Source organism: Rhopalosiphum maidis, chromosome 2 (assembly GCF_003676215.2).
Source record: "Rhopalosiphum maidis isolate BTI-1 chromosome 2, ASM367621v3, whole genome shotgun sequence".
Taxonomy (NCBI): Eukaryota; Metazoa; Arthropoda; class Insecta; order Hemiptera; family Aphididae; genus Rhopalosiphum; species Rhopalosiphum maidis.
The window spans coordinates 82,229,611-82,251,213 of record NC_040878.1 but is presented as its reverse complement, the minus strand read 5'-3'; the positions used below and the strand labels follow the sequence as shown (position 1 = coordinate 82,251,213).

Here is a 21,603-nt window from a genome sequence, read left to right as displayed (position 1 = left end):
GATTCATAATAATAAATAAATAAATAAATCCGGTTTCATGAATATTCTCAGGTAGATCACTAATCAAGCATAGTATTATTTTTTCCATATTGAATTAGAAAATATAATTAAAATGTTGAATAATAAATTAAAACTTGAAATTCAAAATTCAGGAAAATGAATAACAAAAGAACAAAGTTAACCAACAGAACCAAAAAAATTAAATTTAAGAATTATGACATTTAAAAATCACGTTGGTATGTTATATTTTTCAATTTCTAAATGCCGTTTATACATTTTATATACCTAAACTAAAAATAAAAAGAGAAACTTAAATGAACCTTTAGTTTTAATTGTATATCTGAATGTGAATAAGTATGTGCTTCTAAATTACTTAAAATCATTATTAGTCATAATTAAACAATTTGTTATACTTTAAAATAATAAAATTTTTGTCTACCATACAATGTGTCAATGTATATGAAACGACCCTTGCGTTTAAACTAATCTAAAACTGATTGGTCAAAACACATTTTAAAACCAATACATTTCTTTTTCTTGCAAAATATAAAATTAATTTTGAAATATTATTAAAGTTTGTTTTTATTTAAGAGAGAATTTCGTTCAATATATAGGATTAATTTAATCTCAGTTTCAAACACACAGAGATGTAAAAAGTTTCTGCTGGGTTAGTGTAATATGAAATTAATTTAGATTAAACCATTAAAAATACCAGATTGTCACAAACTAAATCTATCATTGAGAATTTTTAAACACGTTTTAAATAGGTAAATATTTATATCACAAAAATAAATTAATGCCTATATGATTCAAGTGGATTTAGATAATTAAATAAATGCGTTATTGGTATAGGTAGGTACATATATATCACACAATACCTTCATGGGTCAATAATAAACATAAATTATTAATTGGTATTCTAATCTTTGTTTTGATAATTGATTAAAAATATATATCTAGAAATATTTTTCCTTAATACAAACTATGAAAAAAGTAAGCCAAAAAATTTGGAATATATATTTTACTTGTACGAAGAAGTTTATATTATGTTTATTGTTTATTAGTAATGTTATATTGAGATATGACTCGTTAAATGTAAAAAAGTGGACACACAATGGCGACACTTAATTAATTAATTATCCGAATACTTTTTCTTCCAATTTATTTTTAAAATATATTATGTCAACGCTCATTATAAAAATATTATTTACTGTAGAATATTTGCACGTTACCTATTTTAAATCGATCTCTATATACCCACACATTGATTGTGGTTAATTACAATTTCTACTAAACAGTTTCTAGTTTACTACTCATAACCATATAATATTTTTATTGTACGTATTTGATTTTAGTCATTATCAATAGTAAAAAAAATATTTTTACTACGTACTTGAGCATTTTTATGCCACACCAAATATTATACATAAAATATGGTTAGCAATTTAGATTTTCGATGTACCCGGAAGTGATAATATACTTTGTAAATATTAATATATAAATGGTATTAAACTAATATTTTAGTTTATACATGTGATTTATTCTAAAAACACTATAATATCGGTGATTATTGTTTACATATTTTATCTTAGCTTAGCCGCTTTACTATACACATAAAAATAGTATAGTATACTATATATTTTACCGTAGCGAGCGCCCAACTCAGTTGCTTAAACTTATATTATTTTTAAAATAGCATAAAAATGTACAAAATGTATAGATATTCCATTTATCAAGACTGTATCTAGTATTTAGATACGTAAATATTCATATATAATATTTACTGGGTGATTCACCAACCATGTTAGCTGCCATCTATTTTGACTTTTATCCATTATGATAATGAATTTATTCAAATTCTGATTTTTATAATTTTTTTATTATATTTAAACGTCATATTTTGGGATGCTTAGATTTTTTCTATAATATTTAAGGAGTTTTCTGTGCTGATATGAACTTAATTTTTTGCTAGTAGATTATTTCCTTAAATATGGTGTTTCATCTAAATCGAAATTCAAACAAGCAGTTTATAATTTATTGAATTTATATAATTGATATTTTATTTATATATAAAACATTATAAATTTACATAAACAACTAATGACAATAATAAATGCCATATAATATTATTTTAGCCTAGTACCTACCGACCAACCCTAAAACAATTTTTAAAAAACGTGGCTATCGTTTGAAATAAAATTGTTTTAGGGACCTAAACACTTGGTAGTATACATGAAAATTAAAAAATCAAAATTTTATAAATATACTATAAAAGTAAAAAAGGCATACTAGGTTAATCATCTTGTTTAAATGCATGTAACACCATGTGTGTACTGTGAATGAATATCATAAATAACAAAAATTTTAAGGTTTATATGAATTAAAGTGGACATAATATTCCAACGCATAAAAAAATCATATAAATCAATAGTTGTCACAACATATTATTTATTCAATATTTATAAATTATAAATTACTGAAATTTATTTTAAATCCATATAAAAGGTCAGTGGGTATCTAATTAAATTAATAAATTAAGTTGATACCTGCAGTTTGTCAAGAAAGTTTCTTATACATTTTGGCCAATAAATAATAAATAATTAAAGAATAATTTTATACTTATTGTTAATTTAAATTAATAATAATCAACGTATTTTTTTTTATTTCCATACTAATCGTTATGTAAAGTAAAAACTTAGTTATTATAGTCCTAAATCTTTTAATATGAGAAGGAAAATACTATTTTATATACATTTTTGAGACTTAGCTGTACGGGTTATTCGAGCATAATTCAACTATTATACAAAAAACAATGTATGGGTTATGGAACTTAACAGTGTAACTGCTATATTTTATAATATTGAGTAGGCGTTACAATAGTTATGTATATAGGATAATGTAGATATATAATTTTGAATCTTAATATAAAATTAAAATAAATTGCCAAATTTAATTATATTTACTAATTTAGATTATGTAGTTATTACCTAACAGGAAGGACAGCATCACTTTAATTATATTTATAATTGAATCAGTATATTAAAAACTGAAAATAATCTGTATAATTAAATTGACAATGTTATTCTTTCATTTAGAAATAGTAGTTTCCAATCTCTTCTATTTAACACTCCTCTTTTGAGATTTTAAAACGTCCCATGCCCCCTACTATAAAGTAAAAAAAATGTATCACCTTTTTGTATACTTTATAAATAAACTATACACTATTCGGAATGAGTACTTTTTTATTGATGATTACAGATATAAAATATATTAAAAGTAAATAATAGAATGCATTATAATTAAATTAAGAATGAATGTGAAGGCTAACAACATATGAAACGATTAAGTACCCAGGGAAATATGAGAGTTTAGCGGCTAAACACTAATAATCTTTATCGATACTCGATAACCCATCGTTATTAACTTGTGCTTCTTTTCAATGTGTACAGTGTACACCCCTCCCTCACCCCTCATAGGTTGAAAAACACTGATTTAAACATTTTTTTAACAACAAGTAGGTAAATATATAATGTACAAACACTTTAAATCTAAATACTATCCATATCAGTCTATATTTAGTTTTTATCGTAAAAAAATAGTTGAAATAATTTGCAATTACATACTATTTGATTAAGAAAAAATTCTATTATTAATAAATAATTATATAATTTCTTCCTAAAATAAATGCATGATCGTTATCAAATATTTGTTTTAATAAATACTTTAAATTAGTACTGCGTCAGTCGTTATAGGTAACGCAGAAAAATGTTATTGTAAAATTAAAAATCAACACGTCTAGAAAACAGATTAGTCTTATAATGTATATATACAACAATAACTTATTATTATAAGACCCAAAACAGTGTCCAACAAAAAACAACACACACATATTGCGAAACCTGAGTCTAAAACAGTAGACGAAATCATTATAAATTACCTTCAAATAGGTCACACCACTACCTTATAGCCAAAAACAACTCGCGTGTGAATTATGTGGAGTGGATTATACCGTCAACCACATCTTAACTGAATGAGGAAAATTCAAATATTCGAGAAATAAGTACCACGCCATACCACAACAATTAGGAGAAGCTCTACACAAGCCGACCTTTAATCAAATATTGATATAATTAACCTAAATTGTAAAAATTATGCACGTAAAATTTGAACCAACAATAAAACAAAAATAAATATCGCAGGTTATATTTTATTGTCAATTATGCTGAAATAAATTATTTGATTAACTTTACCATACTATTCAATATCATTTTATAACGTATAATAACTTAAAATACGAGAGTATTTAAATAGTGGTAAATTATGAATAATAATTTAGAAAAACAAAGAAATATTTTAACCTAAAATATATAATGACATTATATAACGTTATGTTTTAAAATTTAAAAACACATTGACACACCGTAAAATCAAATGTTGCTACGCGCGTCCACAATGATATAATATAAAAATGAAAATATATTAAAATATCATTTTAACACATTTTTAAATGAATAATTCAAATTTTTCAAAATCTTAATCAGTCGCTAACTGAAAAAAAAACTTCTTTGTCTTGGATGATTTTAAAAACCATTCACATAATTATTTTTAAAACATTTAAAACACTTAAATGTTAGTCTTCCAAGATTATTATTTATTAACAATTTAAAAACCTTACATCACGTCACCAAACTAATTATATATAAATATATATATTTCGAAATGAATATATATGTATATGTATATATTTATTGAAATGAATATTGTAGGTCATTTATCCAATAATAAGGAAAATATACGTCTATAGTCTGTATGATTAACTTAGCTTACCGACATCATCGTTTTCACTCATGACCGCAGTAATACCGCTTCTATAGCTCTACTAAAATGGGATTTGATTGTTTTATTTGTTGAACAAGTGTAGTTTTTGGATTCCGGTATACCTATATAAAAACGATTAACTGTCGCCAAGAAAAATAAAATAAAAACAGTTTTATCGGAAGTGCGTGTTTAGAGGTGTAAAAGTTTTATTTTCGAAAAACAATATTCCGTCACGAGACTCGTTAAAAATTAATACACGCAGTACCTGCAGATAGTTTTTCTCGGGGTAGAGGCGAATGAGATTTTTTTTTGCATGCATACATGCAATACTATTAGTAAAAACTTTTGGTACCCGAAACCAATTATTAAAGTTTGTTTAAAATTAAATGTATTTCATTATGTATGTATAGTTTTTTTTATTACGTAATTAAGTTTTAAAGCAAACAAATTAATTAATTATCTACCTATAACTATACCTATGTATAATACATCATATGCTATACTTATTTTCTTTAATAAACTTTGAAACCAATTTATTGTAATCATAATAAATAGTTTATTTTATTCCAAATGATAATACGTATTTATGTACAGAAACATATGAGCAGTATTAATTTTTATCTAATAATTTAATAACAACGTTTAAATGTATTTATACTAATTTACTCAAAGTATTGTGTTTTTTTCAAAATGATCTATTGACATTTTATTTTTCTATAATACATAAGTACTTTATGTATTAAAATTGTAATATTTTAATGTTTTTTTTTTTTTTAATTTGACTGACTAAGTATTGGCTATTTTACTACTAAACCTACTTAACTTAAATAATGTCAATAATATTAAGTTATAGGACATAAAATATGTATATATGTGTAACATAAACTATGAATTTTTAATAATTTAAAATCTTATGATAATATATAATAAGTTTATAATTTCTGATAGAACTTCCTAAAACTAAACCTTAAATTATTTAATCAGAATCCATTTGGAATGATTGTCTTATAATTATAAATACATTAAATGGACATTTTTAGGATGAATGTACATTTTAGGAAACGTTCTAGCTTTAAGTCACTAAAGGAAAAGAGTTCCTAAAAATGTATAAATTAAATATGAGGTAAATTTCTATAATATTTAAACTCTCAGCAAAAATAATGTTAAAATAAAATCAGATATTTTTTAAAACGTATATTTTAATATAAATTTCTTTAAACGTTTATTCATACATTATTATTTGATAATAAAATTATAGTGGTTTTTCTATAGGCATTATATTATTAGAATTTCTATTGTGTTTAATCGCCATTATTATTTATGACTTGTATTAAATTGTTTTTCACCTAAAAATTGAGTATGCTACACATATATAATTAACTTAACCAATTTAGATTGCTCGTATAAAAACAAATTAAGTTTATGTTTAATTTTATACAATCTTAAAATTTTGTTAAATCATGAATTGAATCTTGAAAACAAATTTTATGTGCAGAATGTATCGTTGATTTTCAACAAAATTTATATTATCCTTTTCTGCTTTCCGAATAGATTATTCGTTTACTGGACAGAGATGTTCAACTACTGTCGCTGCTAAAAGTGTATTTACGTCGTACTTTGGTAGTAAGTAAATTCTTAGTTCAGACATTGACCGGAATGTTGCTGCATGTCCGCGTTCTTGGTCGATCAGTATTTCGAATTCCGTGAACATCATAATGTACTGTCATGACGAGGATGTCCAACGTTTGAAACGATCGTAATTTGCTCCATATTACTAGAGTTTCAAAGTTTTTGCAGTGGCGACTATCTCAGAAATTTAAATACCATTAGATCATCCATTGTGTCATGAATCACTGTAAGCATCGCTAAAGAAGTTTTCACCTCAATAGTATAGCGGCCGCAATTTTACAGTAATACGTAATAACTGATCTGCAAAATCTCATGCGGTATACGGTATACATAGGTAAGCAAATACTTGGTTCAGGCGTCAATAGGAAAGTTTCTGCATGTTCATCACGTTTTCAGTTAGTCAGTTTTCTAGTTTCCGAGATAATATGCGTTACCAGATGGGAGCGTGTTTAACGCACAACGACCATTTGGTTAGGTAAGTCGTGAAATTTTCGATTTTTGCGGTAGGCGCAAATTGGGTGGGACTTGGGGGGCTTAGCCCCTCCCTCCCAAAAAAAAGTAATGATTTAACTACATAATATATTGGAAATCTACCATTTGGGAATTTAGCTACGTTTCCCAAACTCTTCCAAATTTCAAACACTATTTGCGCCTATGGCGGTGACGTTAATCCCTATTAACGATATACCCCAACATGCACGGCCAGCAATGACTGGCGTTGCTATAATATATCAAACGAGTAAACGACGGTTTTTCATAGGAAATCGACCGATTGTTCATACGGTCTACAGCGGTATAAAGCGCATACTTAACTCAGGTGTCGGCCAGAAAGTTGCATGATCGCGTTTTCGGTTGATCAATATTTCGGTTTCCTTAAAATACACATTGAGTGTCTGTCATGTCGAGGGTATCTACACATATGCAATGTTTATATTTTGTTCCCCAAGACTAACATTTTTTGGTTTTTATGGTGGTGTCCATTTTAAATGATTTCCCATTCGTGTTCAGTTTGATATATTAGACGTATATGTATTATTTGATATTATGTTTAAACATATAATAGCATTATTGCAAAAAGAAACTTAGAATATAACGTACATTTATAATTCAATAATTTGTATTACCATTTTAAGTTCCAATTTTAAATAAATTGGATATCCTGAAGTAAATTAACAATTTGTTCTTCAACAATAAATTGTGATCATTTTATTGTAAAACAAAAATATTAATTTCAGATACTCAACACATTCCATTATTACTATACTATTTATAACTATTTATTTAGGTATTGATTAATTTATTTTTATAATCGTTCATAAAAATAATTGTTATTCATTATTAATTAATCTAAACTATTAGTTGTTATTCGTTTATTTGTAATAGTGATAATAATTTTATGTTTATCATCAAAATTATTATTCAATTAAAAAGATTGAAAATTTAATAGATACATTATTTGTATTATAAATAATGTATCGTCGTAAATAATTTTATTTCAATTTAAAAATATTAAAAATAAATAGGCAACATTCTTAAACATGTAAACTATATGAAGTTCTATATTAATAAAAAAAACATGTAATATGCAAATTTTTTATGGACATATTAAGAAACATTTTATTTAGTAAAATTGGTCTTTTAAACAAAAAAAGTAGAATTTTTTTTTTGTGATTTTAGTTATTTTAAAAATTATTAGCTATAATAACTTGGCACTTTTTGCTATTAAGCTTTAAAATGTTAAGCCTAATTTTAAGTTATTTATGCCATGAACCTATTCACACCTGTGCAGTTTATTTGTATTAATTTATGAATTAACAACATTACAATTATATTATGATATAAATATATAATATTATAATAACTAATAATATAATATATGCGATATTTTTTGTTAAATTCAGTTAAATATGCCGTACCTAAAATAAGATAATAATTTAAATTTATTAATTAATAATGTTTGTATTTATCATAAAATTCAAATTTAATATATCATTAATTAAATTCTACAGTGACCTAATTAATGATAACTGATGAAGAACACTTGAATCCTGATCAATATTATTCAGCTAAGTGATTTTCATGATTTTTTATTATTGATATTTACTTTGTGTTATCTTCAGTTTTTGAACTGAAAAATTTGCCGAAATTTGAGAAATCTATTTTATTGCATTTTCTTACCTCAATATGGATACTTTGAAGAGTCTTCTCTTTGTCAGAATCTTTTTTTAAATATAGGAAATAGTGGATTTTGCATTTTTTAGGCGTTAACTGCTTATTATGATATTTTACTTTTGATCGTTTATACGATGTTTTATTCCCGAAAGAGTGTGATTCTAGATCTTCGTTATTCTTTATCCTTCACAGTTCCAACTTCCAACTATTTCACGCAAAATTTTACTTTCAAATATGACACGTTTATTATTTTTGGTTTTTCGCATTGGCCTAATTGCTACCTTATATAACCTGATAAAATAGATCGTATTAAAATGTGGTTTAGCTATTTGTTTAGATTTCCCAACAAAAATCGTGATCTGTTAGCTTTAAAGGTCCAATGAAACATTTATTCTCAATAAACTTCTAACGGGTCGAACGGGATAGTTTTTGTCAAGTTTATAGAAAATTGTTTAAAGTTGTAATCCCATTATCTCTATATAATTAAATTAAAACTCAAAGAAAAAAACCTTTATACTAAATAAATATAAAACAACATTTTTATAGTTGAAAATTGAAACCAAAGTTATAAACAATAGTTGTCACCGGTAGTATTTATTGTAAGATAAGCGTAATATTTACAAAGATATTTATTTTTACTTGATTCGTAAAATTATGAATTATAATTTTTACACAATAATTGATTTATAAATTTATAAACTTACATTATTTTTTCTTGTTTCATTGCAATATTTGATATTATACTATAGCTATAACCTATATAGTTCATACATCTTTGATAATTTGATCCCAAATATTACCTATTGTTTAATTGTAGATTTACAATCGAAGGACTCAACAATAGAAACATTTTGCTATATATTAAATAATGTATTTAATAATTTTATCTGAAAATATTTCGCCTATAGTGCTTTACTTATATTATTATGCTCTATAAATAATCCATTATCTTTGTTTAATTTCTCAAATATTTTGTTTAAACACCCATTTAGTTTACATTTAAAAAATAAATCGTTTACACACTCGAATCTGTTTCAGCCATAAGTACCTGTTATTTATAAAATTATATTATGATTTTGAGTATTTTATTAGATTTTCTAATAGTTATTTCTAGTACGAGAACATAGTGTTTATCAAATGTATGAGTTATATTATCCAATAAAACAAAATCTTTTTCACGGTTATACCATTATGTCCAAAAAATGTTTGCAAAGTGACTTTCTATAATGTTCAACAAAAACTAACTAACCTAAAAGAACATTTAAATTTACAGTTTAAGAAATCAATGGTCAATAGATACTTTTTATATTATATCTATCAATATTTCTACTTTATCATACTCCATTAAATTTATTTTTTTTTCTACTGTTCAACAATTGTTTGTAATATATTCTTACATAGATTCACTTTTTATTGTAATTATACTAAATGCAATTTTCAACCACAACTTTAACATAAAAATTTATTACTAAAAAAATACTACTATAAATACAATAATGTATACTCGTATTTCTAGTCTAACAGTTTTTATTTTTAAATCAAAAAATATTAATTTTAAACGCTGAATACATGCTATAAATTAATATAATTTATAGTACTTTATACTTTTTATTACACACAATAGCATTTTGTATTTATATTTTGAAATTTACTTGAATTTCATTTTTAAGTTTGATAAAGTTTACCAAAGATATATACTTATACAACTATTTATATTACTTTTGAAGTATTTTAAATATTAAATAATATATATCTTTAAAAACAAGTAAAACTTTTAAATAAATTTGTAATACTGTTACGTTTATTTTTTTTATCTATATATATATATATATATATATATATATATATGCAGAGTATAGTATTTGTTTTAATTACACACGTTAGATTACTACATAATGTGTTGATACGTCACTGCAAATTTTATTTAATTTTTGTAAATCAATATTTGGCCAAATTTCAAATCTTATCAAAGATAAAATATTTCTAAAAAATGTTTTAAGCTTTTATGCAGTACGATGTGTGATTAATCTGTCAAGAATAATTCTAAACCGTCCCCAAATAGTTTCAGAATACGAATATATTATTATATTACTGTTTTAAAATTACAAATTAGAACATACCTGCTCAAGAGGAATTTCCTTATGAATATTAAATTCGGCTTGATGATTTGAAATTATTTAATATCTCTAACAATTAGGTAACGTTATTTTAACATAAGTCTAAAATATTATTCAAACCAACAACTGTATTTGTTAAATAACGTATTACAGTAAAAAAAACCATGTATATAGTTGCATCTTAGTGAAATTAAATTATGGCAATAATAAATTGTGTTATTTAAAAAATGTAAATATATCCTTTTGATTGTACTACGTTTTTAAACGATATATTATAAATAAAAATTTTAGGAATTTGTAATTCGAATTGTTTGTACATGCTTTAAAAATATCATGGTAAGAAAGTAATTCATTATTTATAATGAGGTATGTAGATACAGAATAATATTATTGAGTAATATAGAATATGGAATTAAATTAATGAACTTTAAACAGTTGATACGAGTATTTACAAGATGTTAGACCTATCAAATTAATACTTATGAAATTTCCAAAAAATCTGTTAAAATTCCTAATATAATAGTATTCCTTAATATTTCTAATTATAAGAAAATAAATCATAAGTCTTAGTTAGTATATCAAATACGATAAGTTTGACAATGTGTAAAGCGTGGATAAAATTCGTGTTTTTTAAAAGTCTTCTTTTCAAAATAGTAGAGTTGTTAATTTCACAAAACAGTATGTATAAGTATTTTACGTAGCAACAATAATATATTTGTTTATACTCGTAGGTAAGTAAATATTATGTTATCAGTTTGGCAACGTTGCAAAAACCATGCGGAATCGTTCATGTAAAAATGGTTATTAAATCTACACGATTTCAAAATTTTCCGAAATCTAGTTTATCTCCCAACCCCCTTCGAAAGACCAAAAAATGTCACAAATCACAATTTTTGTACAAATAACATTATATTATTATGTTTATATGTATTAAATTAAGGAATATTAAATTATTTATGATCACACATATCTTGTGGTGGTGTATTTCAAATTTATGCCATATTCATAAAAAAAAAAGTTTACTATACAACAATAATTTATTCTAAAAAATAATATACCACTGGCTGTTTTCCTAACTAACATAATTTATTGTTAACATTGTTTATATAATTATACTTATTATATATTTTTGTCACTTATTTTAGCAAATTGAATTACTCTCTATCTCAATACTAGCTATTGTGTAAAGAGATAGATAATCTTTTAAATAATTTTTAGTATTATACATATTCTGTTATTTATAAGGATTATTTAAATAAAAAAAAAAAAAAATACAGTAAATATTAATTTCAAAATTTAACGAATATCAAAAAATATAGCCAAGTTTGATAATTATGACTATTGACTACTTTCTATTCTTATTATATTCCAGGCTTGTAAATTATAATATAATATAAATTATTTGATAATAATAGCTATGTATTCGATTTTTCCTACAATTAGCATTCATTTATTATTATTACTATTATTATTATTGTTATTAACACATATATTATGTAAGTAATAGTATATGTTATAAGCCATAAAAAATAATAATATTTTATGAGTTATAAATAAATGACAAATAAAAACCCCTTTCATGTATAACCAATATCTAAATATTATGTTACGCTACTATACTAACATGTAATTTAGTTTAATAAAAATCACTTAATAATTTGTGAATCCGTGGCCTAGAGACTGTATCAACAATAAATTCAATAAGTATTTTTATGAGAAATAAATTATATGTATTATTATATACATTATATACTTTCACCATTGTTATGAAACGTTTTAAGACAGGTTTGATTTAAACATAATACGAAGTAGAATTATTAATATTTACCAAACAAAAATTTTCGAAATTGTTTTATCGATTGATTATCATTTTATTTTGCCCTTAAAATACACGCTTTTGTTATGGTTTAACATAATTTAATTTCGTTGGAATTACGAAATATACATATAAATTTAAAAAACAAACTTACCACGAGATACACAAACTTTTGTAACTATTATTATCTTTAGTAAAATAAATGAAGAATCAATTTTGCATTATTATATAATCCATCTATTAGCGTAAACAAATATTTGGTACAAATACATTTTTAATCAAATGTTAGAAAACATAAAAAAGATATGAATAATCAATACATTTTGGTAATACTTGATATAAAATTTAAAGTAGCTAAATATTTTTTACATTGCATTGTTACGTACGTAGTATGCTAGTAGTATATAGATAATTTATGAACAAATGCAATAGTCACACTCGCTCTATTTTTATAATTATTGTACATTTGAATATATTATAATACCGTCAACGTTTGCACTTCAAATATTCATAAAAATGTATGTTAATTTAGAATATATCCTTTTATTTTAAATTTCAGTGAGAAAAACTTATGAGGAATCATATGTATTTATTTATCAAAACTTAATTATTAAAAACAAATATTGTATGTATATATTGTAAATATATTTTTATTATGTATTTTTATATATTGTACATATTGTATTTTAACTTTATAACAATCTATGGATTATTTTTGTGATTTTAACGAATGTTATCAGAAAATTTCAAGCATCTAATAGTTTTAATTTTTGAATTCAAATAAAACAATTAACTTTTTTGCATAAATATTTATGTTTTTACATTATTTGTTTTTAGTTTTTCCGATTACCTATTTAAAAGTACTAAAGATTTTGTACTTTTTAATTTCCAAAATCTAATTAGTCTTGTATCCCGAGTATTGTATTTCAACAAATTAAGGTAAAATAAAAATACTATAGATGTTATTTATTTATATAACCTTAACCTTCAATATTTTTGAAAAAAAATACTTATTCACTTATTCTTACGTATGAGAACAATCGTTTAAATCTGGTTTACAGCCCATTATATTAGATACAATATTAAATTGTATTTTAATATTGTATACATAACAATAGAACAATATAGTTATTTAGGTAATCACTGAAATTCTATTTGTTCATCAAAAAATTGTACCACATAGTTTTAAACTTTCAATGAAATTACCTTTCATCATATTGAATAGGTAGTAATGAACATTATTCACAGTAAAAACAAATTAACCAGTTCAATCGTTTAGTTAAAATTGAAATTGGCAATTTTATTGTTCTTGCCTATGAGTCAATAGTAATTTTTAATAGCACTTACGTGATGACGTGATGGTAATAGTCATTTACACGCAATTATTTAAATTATTCGTGCAAATTTTGAATCATTTATAACGAATGAATATAAATACGAGATATTTAAATTATATCCTGTACAATGATTTATTATTTTATTTCTGTTTATTCTTACGCTATTATAATATTGATTTCTTTATGGCATAATACGTGTTCATTAAATGTATCTTTGTAGACTAAACTACTAAAGTATAATAATGATTAATAACTAGTTAATGAGTATATACGATAGAGACTATATATATATAGAGAGAGGATATAATACTATATAGACCTGTAAGCTATACCTCACTCACAATATGTATTGTGACGATTTCGTAATGTTTATTAAACAATTGTTAAATACGGTAGGTAAGAATTTATTTAATAGAAAAAAAAACAAGTGCCATTATTTACATCATATATTGATAATCGTTGTTTCAAATGATTTAAACGCAAAATAATTAAAATACATTTTACAAAGTTGAAATATTCTTTTATCATTTGATCAAATTATTTTCACATTCATACGCGTTTACGAAGTTTGACTTAACTGAATATTCTTTCATAGCGAAATGTTCTTATTTCATTTTTATACTTTATTATTAATTATTGTTTATATATATTCCAATTTTTGTTGATCGTTATCCTTTATTAATTTAAGCTTTGCATATTAAGTATATCATAGTGCGTTTTTATTTGCCACTTATTACCTATTATACAATACGGATTCGGTTCGTTATTACGGGCACTGGTTATTAAACATTTGAGCGAATCTTAACCGTTTTTGCCTGTAAATGGATACACCTTTTGGACGAGATTCGTTACCCATCGAAACTATTCAGTACACTCGTGAACCGTGATTATCCCCTTTGCGAAACTATGCGATAAACAATAAAAATTATGTATGACATGTATGTATGAGAAATCATTACAGTTCCATAAATCGATCCGATTGGATGGCGATGATAGCCCGATGACGGTGTTTGTACGTGGCTTGCGTTTGATTACCGATCGTTTACCTACGTTTTATCATCACTTATCTATCGACTATGATAGGGACAGAACTTCGCATTAGTGTTACGAAACAAAAAAATATAAATAAGTCACTGATTTTTTTGTGAATAAATAAATGCTAATGCGTAAATAATAGTACAACGTGTATACTAATATAATTTTGTTTGATTGCTATTTAATATTACACATAACTATAATTTTTTTTTAATAATATAATTATCATAGCGTTTACAGTACATTATCTGTTTGTGCTTTTACGTGATTAATAACTTCTTAGCGCTCAGTAACTGCTGTACAATAGTGTTTAATTGTAGCTGTCATATTGCGATAGGTACCCAGGACCTAATAGGTGCTATATAGCTGTGCGCCTGTGTTTCATTTGATTTAAGTTATTTTAATTTAATATGAATATGAAGATGATACGAAATCGATGATATCGGAAAGCATGTCAGCGACATCGAAAACTTTAAGTTTAGAGAATCAAATAGACTTTTTTTTTATGTTACCTGTCCGCCTGTGTGCCGAGTACATATTGGCATTTACCGGCGAAACGTTCGAACAACATTCCCGCGTCATCTTATCACTGACGAACCTGACATAATAATGTAACAATAATAATATTATTACCGACACGACGAGCGACGACGACAACTGCGGTTGTCGGTTTGTAAACGCGTACGATTACCGCGGGATTTTCATCGGACGTCTTAAAAATATATACTACCGGCCGTTATTATACGTTATTATCTTGTATACTATAATTAATACGATCGCGGCCCGTCCGCCGGCGGCGGCTCCGCTTCTATTACAGCAGGTGCGTACTACACTAACTACTTATCGGTATAATAATAATAATATGGTTCCTCGATCGCTGATCGTGTGTAACCGCCGCCGCCGTCCCGATAATGAAATATGTATTTAATAAAACAATATCATATCATATATATATGTATACAGATATTACACCGATACAATATTGTTTTACGAGCACGCTACCCGACACGCACACGCGATAATTGCCGTCGTCGGTATGAAACGGAGTGTGATGGTAGTCGTCGCCTTCGCAATCACCCCCGAAACGCAGAGACGTAGTGTGATTGTTTTTTTTTTCTCTTTCTCTTTCTCTTTCTCTTTCGATAATAAAACGTATTGGGTACGCGGCGGATACCCGTAAATCGGACGTGAAAACGAACGCGCGTCACCGACCCCCGTCATTATTGCGACGACACCGTCAACCTCCGTCGCCCTAGCGCCCGACCGCATCGATGTAATTATGTATAACATTATTGTAGTAGGTGTACAATACACGACGTATAATAACAGTGTATAATAATCCACGACTGTTGTAGTGCTACCGCAAAGACTATACACACGAGGGGTGATGGTGATAGTCCGTGTGTATATATCTATATATATAATGTAGTACCTATATACCTGCCCGAACAATGTATGGCCGAACTCAAGTTCAAATATCGCGTCGGAGTTATTGGCCTTCGACTTCGATATGCATCATATTATTATATATAGTGTGTGTGTGTGTGTGTGTGTGTGTCTGTGACAGAATGAATAATTATCGTCAAATGCTGCAAAAGGGATAGCCTGTGTGTGTGTGTGTTTATATTGTGCGCGCGCATCGCGTCCGAATGATGTATAGAATAGAAATATTTTTATATTTTATTATATTATGATGTATAGTAGACGTCGTTAAAAGAAAGGAAAAAAAATATAGGAAAATTTTGTTATTTGATCGATTGTCGTTTGTCGCGGCTCACGGAAACGCAACTGTATATAGTTTAGGTTTGTAGTATTTGAAGGTCTCGGTGAAGAAAGGAATAAAAGAAAAAAAATCACTCAACACAGTCAGTGTTTAGTAGTGCCGGTTGACGAGATCCAAACAAAACAAAACGACGGTAAAAATAATAAATATTAAATAAATAATGAAAACAAAAAATTACCTTTGTCCGTTATTCGATTGGCAGCACTTGTTAAATTTTTTTAACGAGTATTATATTTCAATATATTATAATTTTACGCATAAAATATGAAGTCACATAGTTGTCTAACGCGCTATTATTGTTTGCCTGCGTAATTATATTCATCGTCGTTTACGATTTTCGAAACCATGAAAAATAATTGAACAAAAAATAAATAAATGATGAGTACCTACTGCAGGTGCTTTTATATATAGTTTTAAATAAAAAAAATTATTTGTATACATACATTTATCAGGATTTTCGATTCCTGATAATATATTATAATGGATTCCAATGATTTCATAAGCTATTGGAAAAAAAATTATTTTTTTTTATCGTGAATATTTTTATCTTACATCTCGTTTCTGTTATTTTATTTTATTTTTAAAAAACACTACTCACTATCGTAAACTTTTTAAGACTTTTTATTTACTTTAAAATAAGTTTTAAAATATAAACACAACACCAAAGATCATTGTTATTATATAATATTTAGGTACTGAGAATAATGATTTAATAATAATTATTACTCTTGAAGTTCCACGATCACGAATAGATGGCCTTCTTCGATAAACTGCAGTGTTGGAAAAAAAAACTATATTATGCATAATGAATGATTAAAGTTTAAAAATATTATCTTTATGGTTTAAAATTGCACAAATTTAAGTAAATATATTCATTAATTTACTCAATATTGATATCAAAATAAATTAAACTAGAATATGAAAAAATTACTTTTGACAAATCATACGAGTTGTTTCCTCCGGTACCTGTTTACCTAAATGAGTTAATTCCTATTTTATTGTATGTCGGTAGAAAATTAGGAAACAGGAGTATTTTTGAGAGACATTTACAACTAGGTAAATCTAAAGAGTTTAACATACGTTTAATTAGTCATAATAGTCATGATAGCCATAAAGAATTAAAATATTACAATAGGCAAAATTTAACAACTTAAAATACAATTTTGGAACCAACGTTCCTGTGATGTCTCTTGAGTCACATTAATAGGCTATATTAATAGTAACTTCAGTAATCAACTATAATGTGTGCTGGGAATAAATTTAAATGTCCCCCAAATTAATTCGGTAACCAATAATTACATGAAATAAATCTCGGAAATCAAAACACAAACTTCGAATTAATTATGCACTACGCGCGACGCGTGATTAAAAATTAAAACATTAATCATAATAGGTGTTAAAATCTTGGACATTTTAAATTATATGTACGTTTATTATCTTTTCTAGTAGGACTGCTGGGTGCCTTTCTATACTTAATATTAACGTCATTTGTCAAATCAGTTATTAGACTTACTTATTATACCATATTGCAAAGAAAAAACATTTTTTAAAAATATATAAATATAACATGATTTGTATACACTTTAATGTTTAATCATCGGTTAATGGTTAATACGACGTTTTTTTTTTATCCAAAATTATTATTTAGTTTACGTCTTAAGGATAATATTTAATGTTTGAAATTTATTATTTGGTCACTAAAATTATATGAAATAAAAATATTTATAAATATGTTTTTATTATACTTCTTATAAAATTGTATAAACATATTTATATATCTAGAGATATATAGTAATATATTTTCTATCTACATATAAACTGTTAAATATGTGTTTTCTAATATTTAAATTTTTAACAACATTTTTATTAAACTAAATAAATAATGTTCTTAAACATACGATAAAATTGGATATTAAATATCTGCAAAGAGTATAAAAAATGGAAAAATAATTTAAACAAATGATACTTTTAACCTCGAGTTAATGGCTTGGATAATAATAACACTTTATCAACATAATAACCTGACACAGAATAACAATTTCTGCTAGACGATTTGTTTCTATTTAATGATGATAATTCTTCTTCTAAAACTAAACTGAATTGTAATTACGACAAGAAATTGGCGTATTTAAATTATCAATATTAGTCTTAGACACTTGAAAAGTTCTATAAATAAAGGTGAGCATGGTATTTCCGCAAATAATAAATGCCTAGCTATTACCGATTTTATTGCAACTATCTTTAAGAACATAATATAAATGAAAAATTGAAATAATTACAATTGAACAATTAATGAAAGCTGACAGCGACTTGTTACGTTATATTTTATAGGGGACGATTGAAAAATGTCTAGACATTGTGTCGCTAGTCTTACTATTAAAACGAATAAATTATTAATTATTATTAGACATAAACCTTCAAATAAGAGCTTTTATTTATGTGTATGTTCTTATTTATGAGTTTATCTTTGAAAATCCGCATGTTTTTTTTTTTAAACTGCAGGAGCGGGAGTTTAACCCGGAAAAGTTGACCATATTTTATTGGACTAGAATTTACGGTGCTAACCCTACTTTAAATATTAATTTATTAACAGCTTAAAAATAATTCATACTTTCTAGTGAATCATGATAATATTACGTTAAAGTTTAACTTTCAAAAGAGGATAGAATCCCGTAATTATAATACATATTTAAAAGAAGTGGGCAGGATTTAAACACGTTTTGCTCTTAAAAACGTTTTATAATATTATCGAAAAAATTAAAATATTCATTGTTATAAAATATATAAGATATATTCAAGAGTTAAAACTAGGAGTCTAAATTCTACATACTTAATATATTTAATGATAATGAATATGCATACGAACAATAATAATATTAATAATGGGTAAGCAATAGTAAAAATAATAAATTATCTTTATTGGAATCTACGTTTATTGCGAGTCATGTAAATTTACAGGATTTGTTAGTGCTCCACGCGATATTTTTCACCTACATAATATCGACTAGATATTATGCAAATATAATGGTACTCTGCTATGCACATTTTATGAAAAGTGACGGCACTAATACATTTAAATGTAAAATCACAAACGTGCTTATAAATACATTTTAAATATAATTGGCCGTGGTTATTCTACCCTACTTGTTGCGCACGTTTAATTTAAACGTAAAAAATATATATTTTACGAAAAATTATTAGTTGGTGGGCGTCACTGAGTCAAAGTGAAAATGTGAAATTAACTTGTACCAAAACTGTATACGAGCGTAATAAATTATATTAATATAATAAATAAAAAAATATACATAACAATATAATACCTATATTATAAAAAAACTCTTATGGTTGAACTCGTTTCACTGATAATGGATATAAAATCCAAAAATTACAATATATATAAATCGATTAACGTAAAAAGCGGAAAAAAAGTATTGATCATGAATAACACATTATAATATAATAGTAACACGACATTATGGTTACTCAGTGATCATATTGTTCTATATATATATATATATATAATACTATAGCTTTACTGAAATAAGATTTTAACCTTTTATCGGGAAATTAATTCGTGAATATAAATATTAGTAAATAGTTGACTACAAAAATAGGCATTCTAGACAGTTTGAAATCAGTTAAAAAAAAAATAAATTTTGATATAGATTTAAATTTTAAAGAACACCAGTAGGTATTTCAAGATATTACATTTTATATTTAAACATTAGAAAAAAAAAAATTATTTGAACTGATACAAATTATATCATTGAAATGTATTTCAAAATCTACGAAAAACATATTCCACTAATTACACAATTATAAATAAAATAATATATACTATAATCATAGTTAAATTTTAAATTTTCAAAACAGATATTGTACAAACGTTACAATCTATACATTATACATATTATATAAAAATGTCGAGTAAATAGTTTTCTTAAACTATAAAAAATACTGTATAATTTTATATGTGTCGTGTATGAAATAATCGAGAAACAACAGGAAATGTACATTTTTTTTTAAAAGCCCCGATGTCAATGACAATTATTTGCATAATACATAACAGCTTACAGATAAAAGGAATAAAGGAATTTATAGGGTTAGGTTATGCTTAATATTTTACTGTATATATTATAGAAACCCGAAAGGTATTGAATAGCCAAACACCATTAACCAAACCAAATATATTATATTAACTTGGTAAGTCGGTAAACGAAGGACCAAACTGGTATACCCAAATCATTGTTCGGTGCATAATTATAATACATTGTTGTCTTTTAATACAACTATAATCATTTATAAATACATAACATAAGTACTTAATAAAGTAATGGTTTGTTTTGGCATCGTGGTATGTGTTTATGTGTATATATAAGCGTACATTAAAGTAAAAATAAAATGTTAAAATACCAGAAAAATATCAATTGTTTGAAAAAATATTAAAATAATTATTGTATTAAAATATAACATGTAATAATTAATTTATCAAAAACATAGTATATTGTATGAGTGAATTATACTTTTACCGGTGGTTAAGTTATTCAAATTTAATAATTTTATTAAAAAAGATAACTTGACTAATAAGTCAGCTGCAGATATTGGTAAATAGTTTATTAATATTTTTTAACAAAAATAAACCATTTTCTTTAGCAAATAAAATATTTACATACAAATAGGATAGAAACCAAAAGGGAACTAACAAAAATATAGGTAAAATGCATCACTTTTCAAAAAAATAAAAATATGTTTGTACCTACCTATTTTACAAGTCACAAATTTTGATGAAGTACAAATTTAACTTGTATTAGTTCCATACTAATAGAAACAGATCATAAGAAATAATTCGTATAGGTTAATAATTTAATAAATTAAATTTTCTCAAAAACCATTTTA

At 25.1% G+C, this 21,603-nt stretch overlaps 1 protein-coding gene across 3 annotated transcripts in view; it reads right to left on the bottom strand.

Annotated features, from left to right (window-relative positions):
* Nucleotides 1–21,603, bottom strand: part of LOC113554013 (inactive ubiquitin carboxyl-terminal hydrolase MINDY-4B) — a 43,966-nt gene that overhangs the window by 18,632 nt on the left and 3,731 nt on the right. The window contains exon 1 of one of the 3 annotated variants that reach the window (XM_026957651.1): nucleotides 15,437–15,656. The exons of 1 other annotated variant lie outside the window; for it this stretch is intronic. In XM_026957651.1, the coding sequence (XP_026813452.1) occupies nucleotides 15,437–15,506 (70 nt within the window). In that variant the 5' untranslated portion in view covers nucleotides 15,507–15,656. Of the gene's footprint in view, nucleotides 1–4,827; nucleotides 4,928–15,436; nucleotides 15,657–21,603 lie in introns of those variants that run through there. One more of the 3 variants, XM_026957652.1, reaches the window with a different exon arrangement.